Source organism: Amphimedon queenslandica, unplaced genomic scaffold (assembly GCF_000090795.2).
Source record: "Amphimedon queenslandica unplaced genomic scaffold, v1.1 AMPQUscaffold_12860, whole genome shotgun sequence".
Classification (NCBI taxonomy): Eukaryota; Metazoa; Porifera; class Demospongiae; order Haplosclerida; family Niphatidae; genus Amphimedon; species Amphimedon queenslandica.
Window position 1 is genome coordinate 11,664 of NW_003546904.1, and position 11,305 is coordinate 22,968.

The following is an 11,305-nucleotide window of genomic DNA, read 5'->3' on the forward strand; positions in this document are numbered from 1 at the left end:
ATAGCCATTCGCCAAAATAAAACCCGCCATTTTGAGCCTTTATACGCATGCTCAATGGTAAATGGCCACTAATTCACCAAATTAAAATTTGTCAATCACAAAATTTTGGCAATTCACCAAATTTAACTCTCTCCAAAGTTTCCCACTATACAATAATACACAAACTGTATAAAAATAGTACACAGCTACACATTACTATCAATTTTTGTTTCAAAAATTTAAAAATTGGAAATAATCAAATTTAAGACTCAAAAGTCTAAACAATAACACAACAGGACTTTACGTCCATTCAAAAATTTTGTAATATTTGGAGGATCAGTACAAAATCCTGTGATGTGAAGTCAGCCCAAAGCTCTTCCTTTTAAACAGTAAAAACATAACCAGGCAATTGTGGGTCGCACTGTTATCACATTAGTTGCCTTGGAGACACACCATATAAGGCTTGAGTATATTCAAAGAGTTCGAATTAGTTTATATAGCAGTCCACCTGTTATAACAGATTAGCCTGTAGCTGGTTTATTTCATCGCCTTAAACTTTTTAAAATTTTCGACTCAATAAATCATGAATGTACCATATAGTGGGAAGTTTTGGAGGGAATTAAGTTTGGTAAATTGGCGTTTTGATAGCCATTCGCCAAAATAAAAATTCATCATTTTGAGCCATTATGTACATGCTCAATGGCACGTGGCCAAAAATTTGCCAAATTAAAATCCGCCAATCACCAAAATTTAGCAATTCGCCAAATTTTATTTCCTCCAAAATTTCCCACCATACGATACATGTACATATGTGCATGTACAATTAAAATAATGTAGAATGTTAAAAATAATAGTATAAATGTATTCTTGACACTATGGTAGTCAATGTGTATTATTGTATAAAGAATGGTACTAACCATTATCCAGTAGTAACTGAATGATGTCTTCATTGTCAGTGATCACTGCATAATGTAATGGAGTGAATCCAGTATATGTGGCATAAGCATTGATAAATGAACAGAAGTGATGTTCTCTCAATTGAGCAACTAAAAATATAAAAACATAATAGCTCAAACCCTTCACACAGGATTAAATGGAGAACTTCCTCATAGTGATTTTTGACAAAATACCCTGTACTATAGTATAGCGACTTTGGCTTGATTTCGGAGCAACTTTTAAAATTCGTAAATAATCCAATTTTGATTGGAATCAGCTTAAACTTTCTACAAAATATAAGTACATGTATATGCATCAGGAAAATTATTAAAATATAGAATTCTCACTTCTTCATTTTTAGTGAAATTTGCCCCGAGACCATGTACTATAGTACAGGGACTTTAGCCCAATTTTGGAGCGACTTTTAAAAATTCATAAAAAATTCAATTTTGATTGTAATCAGCTCAAAATATATTATTTTCTTTACTTTGATGATGTGATGCCTTTAGTACACGTGCCATCCTCCTAGCTGATGAATATTCATCCTGTGTATTAACATTGGCTCCGCCCACTTTAATTAACCACTCAACAGCCCTATATATAGAAATGATACGTGTCAATGATGTAATCATAATTGAAATCTTTCTCTTGCAGTGACAAGGTGGAAATAACTTTTAGGTATATGGTTTTAGTTATTTTTCTATTGGTTTCAGAAACTGCATTTATCCTTAAATTGCAACATAATTATATCACAGTTATAAAAGGTTAACGCTATATTAATCTTAAACATGATAAAGAGCAAAACACATTTCCTATCATGCATATGTTATATGTAGAATAGATGTACATGTACGTGTAAATAATTAATGAGCTCTCACTTTTCATTTCCATTGATCACTGATACATGCAATGCTGTCCATCCTAACTGATGACGGCAATTAACATCAACACCATTTGATAATCCCCTAAAGGAATATAAATATTAAAAATACATACCATATTTCCTTTAATAAAAGCCGGATGTGAATAAACGCCGGGGTAGCAATAGAATTGAACTATAAATACACAAATCTAGCCTTGCAATAACTCAGATGCCTTGTGGATACTGCTTTAAGTTCCTGAAGTAAAGTGCAAGATGTCACAGGTTCAAATCCTGCTCTGTGTCCAAGTTGCATTTTATTTTTTTTATTTTTTCGAGGTCAAAATACCATTTTAGGAAATAGACACTTAAGGAAATATGGTACAATATTACTACATACATTATTACTACAAGAATTAATTATTACTACAGAAATCATTACTACAAAAATGTAAAACATTAAGGGACTATCATGTCCTTATGTACGTGTACGTGTACCAAATGTGTCTTCAGAACATAACTATAACTAATTATTAGTTGGTTTCTATTTATAACTCACCTTTTAAGTGATGCAATGTTACTATTTTTAGCCGCCAACAAAAATTCTTCATTATTATCTAAATTAAACATAATGATATACCAGTAGTTTCCATTTGCTGTACCTCTATCATTATTAGAACAGAACGCTAGTCCAATAGCAGCTACCAAACAATACGAAGATAAATATCTTCTGTCATCATATTTAGAGTCATCACTCCTCTTAGCGGCTAGGAGAAATAAGTTTCTTTCAGTTGGGAGCCAATAGATATGTGATATCACGCGTGGGGATGCTATTCTGGTGCTTCTTGCTCGAGAGATAAATCTCAAAGTTCTCCAAATTGTACAAAAACTTCGAGAGAAATTCATAAAGAAAGGCATGAAACAACGTGATGGAAATGTTGTGGGTGTGTCTTGCGTTTATATCATCATCATTATTCATTCATTCATGAATAATAAATGAGTTTATCTTCTTTGCAAAATCAAGAAATGCCTGCTCTTTCCCTTGCTGTCCTTATCCTATTATTATTGGTTGCTAGTAATGAAGGAGCAACAGGAGGAGGAGTATGTACTGAAGGATTCATGGACTTGAGTCTACTAGTAGCTAAAGCAGCTACACCAGTTAGTTCACTAGCTGATAATACTTTAGCTGACAGCAATGAAGGAAGATGGATCATTGATGGGGGGCATGCATTTAATTGTAGCGGTACTATTACTGTAACAGAAGTTCTTCTTGGAGTTGACATCAGATCAAATCATGGTAATAGGAACAAGTATCCTAGCATTGAAATGTGGCTTGTAGTTGGTCTCCTTTACGAAAAAAAACAAACTATTCCTATTGCATTATCTCCTGATAATTTCACAACTAATGGATTATATCGTTACACTCTTCCTACTCCTTATGCAACTGTCAGTCTCACTAATACTTACAGACTAGGAGTGTATCAACCTGAAGATGATTCAAGTGTTGTTAGACTTTACAATGCAACCACTAGCAGCACAGAAACAGTTGGAAGAATAAGAGCAGACTCCATTAGTGAATCAAGTATCACAATAACTGGTTTAACTAAAGAAATTGATCAAGTAGATACAAATGATGTTTTTATGGCACATCTAATAACAGGTATGCATAACGTCATTAACAAAATATTAAATTCATTTTTTATCTAGATCCTCCAAACTGCTTTCAAAATGTTTTCACTGAAACTGAAATTAATACAAACAGTCTATCAGTTACTAATGTAATACCAGTCAGTGATACAAGAGCTTTTCCTGATATACAGTTCACATGTAATGGTATTATTACTAACTGGATAATTGGTATTACACAGAATCAGGATACAAGCAAACATTATCCTAACATTTATTTAAAACGTTCTTCTAAACTGATTCATGCACTAACTGTTGATGCTTCTGCTGCTACATCAAGTAATGGTAATGTATATAACTTTACAAGTGATATTGAAGTAGAGTATGGAGATATATTAGTAATCAATGTAACCACTAATAGTAATCCAATGTATTATCAACAATACAATGGACCATTGAATTATGAGCTTGATAGCAGTAATGGATTAATACCATTGGAACACAATGACTATCCACTGATATCAGTTATGATGAGTGAGTATTCCTAAACTATACTATGTAATGAAAATTATATTTTCCTTTTAGAGCCAATTCCTTCAATTACTCAAACATCATCAGCTACTATTGAGTCAACATTCTCCTCCACTACAGATATTGTAATGACGCCACAGAGCATTCCAACATCATGTCATTCTGTCAGCTCACATCATAGCTTAAGCAGTGTTATTACTACTTCATGGGCCGTGACCACTAGCATTTCTCTCTCATTCCATGGCAGTGTAACTTCATCATTTTCAGGTATTTATATGCAACAGTAATCATTATACTGTACCTATTACTTCTAATGCAGTTACTTCATCAAGCATCAATGCATTATACTCAAGATCTACAGTTGTAACTAAGGAGCCAATGGAATCTGCTAAATTTAGCATAACATCAAGTACAGTAACTATTATACTATAAATAATAATTAGTAACTTTATCAATAATAGTCACTACATCAATGGAAAGTACACCTGGTCAAAGTATGGACAATAATACACTGATAATGCTAATAGGAGTTATTAGTGCAGTATTACTGGTAGTTACTATACTAGTAATATTAATAGTGAGTGTATTAGTGTGTAGGAGAAAACAGTTGAGTACTGGTGATACTAAAAGTAATACTCAAAGAGTAGTAGATGAGCATAAAAGAGGTAAATTTCTTAAATAAAGAACATTTCACTAATTTATTGTTATTGTATAGATGAAGGACAGAATATAATATCAAATATGTCTGGTAATGCTGCTTATGGTGTTATTGGTGGAAATAAAAGTAAGATATAGATTTTTATACCTAAAAAGGAAATTTTAACCAATTACAATAGATGATGATGACTATAGTAATCCTGCTTATGGAATCAACACTATGACACAAAGTAAAATAATAAGAACTATTGTTATAATTTGATACAATATGTGCACATAGGTATTAATGAAGAACCATTAGTGTATGATAAAGCGAAAACAATGAATAATAAACAAGAGGTAACATGACAATATTATGTTATAAATATCGTTTAGTGAACTATTATGCAATAACCATGGCCAAAGCTAATTTAAACTTCATTACTTAAACTCAATATTAAAAGTCCTAGTCATAATAGTCCATTAATTCACTGTATTTTTATTGGCAGGTTATTGTAATGCCAGCACATAATGGAGCATATACACAACAGAAAGAAGAAGAAGAAGACTTGTACATCTAACATATTGACATTGAACACACATTAATGCTCATAGAGCACATGCACATATAATGAGCTGCACTAAAATATTGATTCTTTTTGTTAGAGTAGATTAGAGAGTACAATAAATTCAAATTTGCTAAATTTATGAGACACTAGTAAAATTGGGTGTGGTAGTCTAATGATGTACATCCTGTAGATGAACTTGCTGAGTAGATGATCACAAAATGTCCAGTATCTTCTTATTCCTATTATTATTGGTTGCTAGTAATGAAGGAGCAACAGGAGGAGGAGTATGTACTGAAGGATTCATGGACTTGAGTCTACTAGTAGCTAAAGCAGCTACACCAGTTGGTTCACTAGCTGATAATACTTTAGCTGAGGGCAATGAAGGAAGATGGATTCTTGCTGGTGGTCATACATTTAGTTGCAATACTGCTACTGTAACAGAAATTATTCTTGGAGTTGATATCAGATCAATGGATGGTACTAGGAACAAGTATCCTAGCTTTGAGATATGGCGATTAGGGAACAATGCTTACCGAGATCGTGTCACATTGCTTCCTATTGTATTATCCCCTGATAATGTCACTACTAATGGATTGTATCATTATGTTCTTCCTACTCCTTTTAGTATCAATAGTGATATTCATGACAGGCTAGGAGTGTATCAACCTGAAGATGATTCAAGTGTTGTTAGATTATACAGAGCAACCACTAGCAGCAGAGAAACAGTTGGAGTAATAAGAGCAGACTCCATTAGTGACACAAGAATCAGGATATCTGGATCAAAGAAAGAAATTGATTTTATAAATACAAATAATGTTTTTATGGTACATCTAATAACAAGTATGTATAGTAAAATTATTAAAAGTAATTTATTAATTGACAATTTTTTATTATCTAGATCCTCCAAACTGCTTTCAAAATGTTTTCACTGAAACTGAAATCAATACAAACAGTCTATCAGTTACTAATGTAATACCAGTCAGTGATACAAGAGCTTTTCCTGATATACAGTTCACATGTAATGGTATTATTACTAACTGGATAATTGGTATTACACAGAATCAGGATACAAGCAAACATTATCCTAACATTTATTTAAAACGTTCTTCTGAACTGATTCATGCACTAACTGTTGATGCTTCTGCTGCTACATCAAGTAATGGTAATGTATATAACTTTACAAGTGATATTGAAGTAGAGTATGGAGATATATTAGTAATCAATGTAACCACTAATAGTAATCCAATGTATTATCAACAATACAATGGACCATTGAATTATGAGCTTAATAGCAGTAATGGATCAATACCATTGGAACATAATGACTATCCACTGATATCAGTTATAACAAGTGAGTAGTTTCCTAACTAATATCATTTAATTATTTTCCTTTTAGAGCCAATTCCTTCAGTGACTGAAGCATCATCCTCTACTGTTACTGAAGACATTAATACTGTTGCTACAATGATAATGCTATCATCCTCCACCACTACAACAGATATTGTAATGACACCTAATAGCATTCCAACATCAGCAAAAGTCATACATCACTCTACCAGTTTAAATTACACTACTACTCTTTCCTTATTATTGGGTATTATATCATTATTCCCCACTAATGTCATATCAACCAGTGATACTGCTAACACCAATGCTTTATTAAGCAGTGTTAGTGCCAATGTTCTGTCAAGTAATGTTATTGGTATTAGTGCTTCAGTGATTAGTAGTAGTAGCATTGTACCCTCGTCAAGTAGCTTAATTGTTACCATTACTCCATCTCCAGCTCTCTCTATTACTGAGTCAATAACTACACCATTGTCTAGTATTGAAAGTAGTCATCCTCTACTGTCAACAGGAAGTATCAGTACAACAAAAGTCAGTCGTATACAAAACACTGTATCACAAGGCAATCCTACCAGTGAAGTATTAGTCACTTCAAGTAGTAGTAGTGTCACTACTACCTCATTGAACTCTGCATCAATGGAAAGTACACCTGATCAAAGTACAGGGAGTTTAATACTAGCAGGAAGTATTAGTAGTGTATTTATATTACTGGTAGTTACTATACTAGTAATATTAATAGTGAGTGTATTAGTGTGTAGGAGAAAACAGTTAGGTACTGGTTATGCTAATGGTGATAATGAAAGGATAACAGATGAGCAAAAACAAGGTAACTTAAATAACAAACATTCACTAACTTCACTAATATATATATATTTTTTATAGATGAAAGACTGAATGTTCTATCAAATATATCTGCTAATGCTGCTTATGGTGTTATTGGTGGAAATGAAAGTAGGATAGATTAGATTGTACCTGAAAGAGTAATTTTAACCAATTATATATAATAGATGATGATGTCTATAGTAATCCTGCTTATGGAATCAACACTATAATGACACAAAGTAAAATAATAAGAGCTATTATTATAATTTTGATAAATTATAGGTATTGATGAAGAACTATTAGTATATGATGAACCAAGAACAATGTATAATGAACAAGAGGTAACATTACAATAATACTGTAAATTATGTAAAAAATAATAGGTATAGCTAAGTTTAATTTTATTACTTAAATTAACATTAAAACTGTTAGCCATCACAGTGCATTTATCAACATTGTTTGACAGTTGGCTGTATTTCTATTGGCAGGTTATTGTAATGCCAGCACATAATGAAGCATATACACAACAGAAAGAAGAAGAAGAAGACTTGTACATCTAACATATTGACATTACTATAATAAACAGGACATACATTAATGCACATAAAACACATACACAAATAACAAATTGCACTAAAACATTGTAGAATTTAATTTTGTTGTTAAAGCCATTAGACAAGTACAATAAATTTAAAATTTTTACATAATTCTAAAATATCCAGTAGTGCTTCTTCCAAACCACATTTACAATGGCATTATAGTTCTCTTTTAAACAATGTTCATGCACTATACACAACCAATTGTTATCGCCTTAGATCAGGACTGATATCAGTCTGAATAATACCATGATATCAGTCCTGAATCATGGTTTTTGTGTAATCAGTCATGATACAATCATGATAAAATTTGTACTAATTCATCCCAGAATAACAGGCATGATCTATAATATAATGTGTCAGGGCTGTACCAGTATAGGATATCAGATTTGTATCAATCAGTCATATTATCATCAATTATTTATGATTGCACACAATGTGAATGCCTAGCAAAATTGGGTGTGGTAATGATGTTCATAGAATAACATCCTGTTAGCAAAATAGGAAGACACTTGCTGAGTAGATCATCACAAAATGGCCAGTATCTTCTTATTCCTATTATTATTGGTTGCTAGTAATGAAGGAGCAACGGGAGGAGGAGTATTTACTGAAGGATTCATGGACTTGAGTCTACTAGTAGCTAAAGCAGCTACACCAGTTGGTTCACTAGCTGATAATACTTTAGCTGAGGGCAATGAAGGAAGATGGATCATTGATAGTGGTCATGCATTTAATTGTACTACTACTACTGTAACAGAAGTTCTTCTAGGAGTTGACATCAGATCAGAATATGGAAACAGAAGCAAGTATCCCAGCATTGAGATATGGATTGATGGGAACAGTAATTACCAGAAACATTGCACTATTCCTATTGTGTTATTTCCTGATAATGTCACTACTAATGGATTATATCGTTACATTCTTCCTACTTCTATTAGTATCAGTGGCAATAAGTATAATAATTACAGACTAGGAGTGTATCAACCTGAAGATGATTCGAGTGTTGTTAGACTTTACAATGCAACTACTAGCAGCACAGAAATAGTTGGAAGAATAAGAGCAAACTCCATTAGTAATTCAAGTATCAGAATAAATGGTAATAATAGAGAAATTGATCGAATAAATACAAATGATGTTTTTATGGTACATCTAATAACAGGTATGATAGCTTTATTAACAAAATTAAATCATTTTTATCTAGATCCTCTGAACTGCTTTCAAAATGTTTTCACTGAAACTGAAATTAATACAAAAAGTCTATCAGTTACTAATGTAATACCAGTCAGTGATACAAGAGCTTTTCCTGATATACAGTTCACATGTAATGGTATTATTACTAACTGGATAATTGGTATTACACAGAATCAGACTACAAGCAAAGATTATCCTAACATTTATTTAAAACGTTCTTCTGAACTGATTCATGCACTAACTGTTAATGCTTCTGCTGCTACATCAAGTAATGGTAATGTATATAACTTTACAAGTGATATTGAAGTAGAGTATGGAGATATATTAGTAATCAATGTAACCACTAATAGTAATCCAATGTATTATCAACAATACAATGGACCATTGAATTATCAGCTTGATAGTAGTAATGGATTAATACCATTGGAACACAATGACTATCCACTGATATCAGTTGTAGTAGGTAAGCTTTAAAATTTTAACTATTATTATGATAAGTGTTATTATTAATCAATTGTTTTCCTTTTAGAGCCCATTCCTTCAGTGACTGAAACATCATCCTCTACTATTACTGAAGACATTGATACTGTTGCTACAATGACAATGCTATCATCCTCCACCACTACAACAGATATTGTAATGAAACCTAATAGCATTCCAACATCAACAGAAGTCATACACTACTCTACCAATTTACATTCTACTACTGCTATTTCCTTATTGAGCACTACATCATTATTCCCCACTAATGCCTTGTCAAGCAGTGATAATACTAGTATCAATGCACTATCAACCAGTAGCATCAACACTCTATCAAGCAGTGTTAGTACCAATGTTCTATCAAGCAGTGTTACTGGCACTACTACTTCAGTTATCAGTAGTAGCAGTGTACTCTCATCAAGTAGCTCAATTGTTACCATTACTCCCTCTCCAACTCTCCCTATTACTGAGTCAATAGCTACACCATTGTCCAGTATTGAAAGCAGTAGTCCTGTATTGTCAACAGAAAGTAGTCATTCAACAAAAGCCAGTCGTACACTAAACACTGCATCACGAGGCAATCCTACCAGTGAAGTGTCATCATCAAATTCCATTAGTGAATCATCTGTCACTAGAAGTAGTGAGCCCACAGTATTAGGCAATACAGGAGATGGTAACTCAGCTTCAATAATAGCTGCTGTTGTAGTTACAGTATTAGTATTACTGATAATTAGTGTTATAGTCATATTAATATTGATAACAGTAGCATATAAAAGAAGAAACAAAGCAACATTGACTCTTGGTGGACATGATACTTGTCTTGTTAATGCTAATTATTCTGATATTGTTCCAAATGGAAAAGAAGACAAAGGATTAAAAGATGTGTGTAATCCAAATTATGAATCACAAGGTACATGTATATACATCATGCCAAAATGAAATAACTACATTTGTTGTTCCTTAGTGTTTTGATATTCAATTCCCATTAAATGCATTATTTATAAACTATGTATAATGGGTAGACATGACTATGATATGTTTTGGCCGTTAGAATAATGTTTAATTATTATATTTTGTCTTTTATTGGAGCAGGTCCAATCGTGTATGAAGAGGCAATGCCAGTAATGAATGGAATAGAAACAGTTTATGGCGACACAATGATTGACAGTACACTCAATGTTAGTAATCCAACTTATGGAGCACCAGAAAATGGTAGGAATAGTACATAATGGTTTAATGCATTGAGTTATGACCATTAGGTATTGGAGCATCATCAGCGTATGAAGTACCAATTGTAACTATTAACAGAAAACAAGAAGTAATAAACATGTTTTTAAACAACATTTATATGCATATCATAAACATTCATTAACTTTGGAACATGAGTAACGTAAACATCATAAAGGTGATCACTTTCAGTTTATGCTTTGTGCTTTCCTAACAGAATACTGAATTTTCTAATGAACTGTATGGACTATTGGAAGAAGCAACACTATATGTACCCACTGCAGTATGTACTAGATATATTTTAATAATTATGTTTTAATTAACATTATTAATAGAAAGAACGTTCTGGAGAAGAAAGTGAAGAAATTTACTCCACACTAATGAATGAATTGGTAAGCCTTAATCAACTGTGCAATATAATTAAGTAATCATCATATAGTATTCCTCCACATATTCAACACTTGATCGTACTGGTGGTAGTGCATTCTTTATAGAAGATACTGAGTACT

The 11,305-nt window shown here is 32.4% G+C and overlaps 4 protein-coding genes across 4 annotated transcripts in view; 3 read left to right on the forward strand and 1 right to left on the reverse strand.

Moving 5' to 3' along the window:
- Positions 1-891: 891 nt before the first annotated feature.
- Positions 892-2,423, reverse strand: LOC109586479 (caseinolytic peptidase B protein homolog). The gene is made up of 4 exons (XM_020002672.1): positions 2,334-2,423; positions 1,794-1,880; positions 1,403-1,509; positions 892-1,025 (listed from the first exon to the last, which is right to left on the reverse strand). Exons 1-4 carry the CDS (start codon positions 2,402-2,404, stop codon positions 892-894), a joined length of 399 nt encoding a protein of 132 aa, XP_019858231.1. The 5' UTR covers positions 2,405-2,423.
- Positions 2,424-3,824: 1,401 nt separating this feature from the next.
- Positions 3,825-5,262, forward strand: LOC109586481 (uncharacterized). Its single transcript, XM_020002674.1, has 8 exons — positions 3,825-3,934; positions 3,986-4,198; positions 4,251-4,340; positions 4,393-4,596; positions 4,647-4,715; positions 4,768-4,818; positions 4,869-4,927; positions 5,077-5,262. Exons 1-8 carry the CDS (start codon positions 3,829-3,831, stop codon positions 5,146-5,148), a joined length of 864 nt encoding a protein of 287 aa, XP_019858233.1. The 5' UTR covers positions 3,825-3,828; the 3' UTR covers positions 5,149-5,262.
- A 1,075-nt stretch (positions 5,263-6,337) lies between these two features.
- Positions 6,338-7,972, forward strand: LOC109586482 (putative GPI-anchored protein pfl2). The gene is made up of 6 exons (XM_020002675.1): positions 6,338-6,487; positions 6,533-7,306; positions 7,363-7,431; positions 7,488-7,541; positions 7,585-7,643; positions 7,791-7,972. The coding sequence occupies exons 1-6, from the start codon at positions 6,382-6,384 to the stop codon at positions 7,860-7,862; spliced, it is 1,134 nt and encodes a 377-aa protein (XP_019858234.1). The 5' UTR covers positions 6,338-6,381; the 3' UTR covers positions 7,863-7,972.
- Positions 7,973-8,414: 442 nt separating this feature from the next.
- The window catches only part of LOC100641857 (ephrin type-B receptor 4-like), a 24,951-nt gene continuing 22,060 nt past the window's right edge, over positions 8,415-11,305 (forward strand). The window contains exons 1-6 of the mRNA XM_020002676.1: positions 8,415-9,057; positions 9,100-9,552; positions 9,619-10,479; positions 10,662-10,781; positions 10,829-10,888; positions 11,015-11,079. Of these exons, the coding sequence (XP_019858235.1) occupies positions 8,433-9,057; positions 9,100-9,552; positions 9,619-10,479; positions 10,662-10,781; positions 10,829-10,888; positions 11,015-11,079 (2,184 nt within the window). The 5' untranslated portion in view covers positions 8,415-8,432. The remainder of the gene's footprint in view (positions 9,058-9,099; positions 9,553-9,618; positions 10,480-10,661; positions 10,782-10,828; positions 10,889-11,014; positions 11,080-11,305) is intronic.

What these genes read in the sequence shown, in the direction of transcription:
- LOC109586479 (XM_020002672.1), bottom strand. Translation starts at nt 2,404, where the DNA reads ATGTTTAATTTAGATAATAATGAAGAATTTTTGTTGGCGGCTAAAAAT. An exon ending in GTGATCAATGGAAATGAAAA is followed by an intron (nt 1,510 to 1,793) that starts GTGAGAGCTCAT and finishes TTCTATATATAG; the next exon opens with GGCTGTTGAGTGGTTAATTA. An exon ending in AAAGGCATCACATCATCAAA is followed by an intron (nt 1,026 to 1,402) that starts GTAAAGAAAATA and finishes TTATATTTTTAG; the next exon opens with TTGCTCAATTGAGAGAACAT.
- LOC109586481 (XM_020002674.1), top strand. Translation starts at nt 3,829, where the DNA reads ATGTATTATCAACAATACAATGGACCATTGAATTATGAGCTTGATAGC. An exon ending in TGTAACTTCATCATTTTCAG is followed by an intron (nt 4,199 to 4,250) that starts GTATTTATATGC and finishes CTTCTAATGCAG; the next exon opens with TTACTTCATCAAGCATCAAT. An exon ending in CAATGAATAATAAACAAGAG is followed by an intron (nt 4,928 to 5,076) that starts GTAACATGACAA and finishes TTTTATTGGCAG; the next exon opens with GTTATTGTAATGCCAGCACA.
- LOC109586482 (XM_020002675.1), top strand. Translation starts at nt 6,382, where the DNA reads ATGTATTATCAACAATACAATGGACCATTGAATTATGAGCTTAATAGC. An exon ending in AACAGATGAGCAAAAACAAG is followed by an intron (nt 7,307 to 7,362) that starts GTAACTTAAATA and finishes TATTTTTTATAG; the next exon opens with ATGAAAGACTGAATGTTCTA. An exon ending in CAATGTATAATGAACAAGAG is followed by an intron (nt 7,644 to 7,790) that starts GTAACATTACAA and finishes TTCTATTGGCAG; the next exon opens with GTTATTGTAATGCCAGCACA.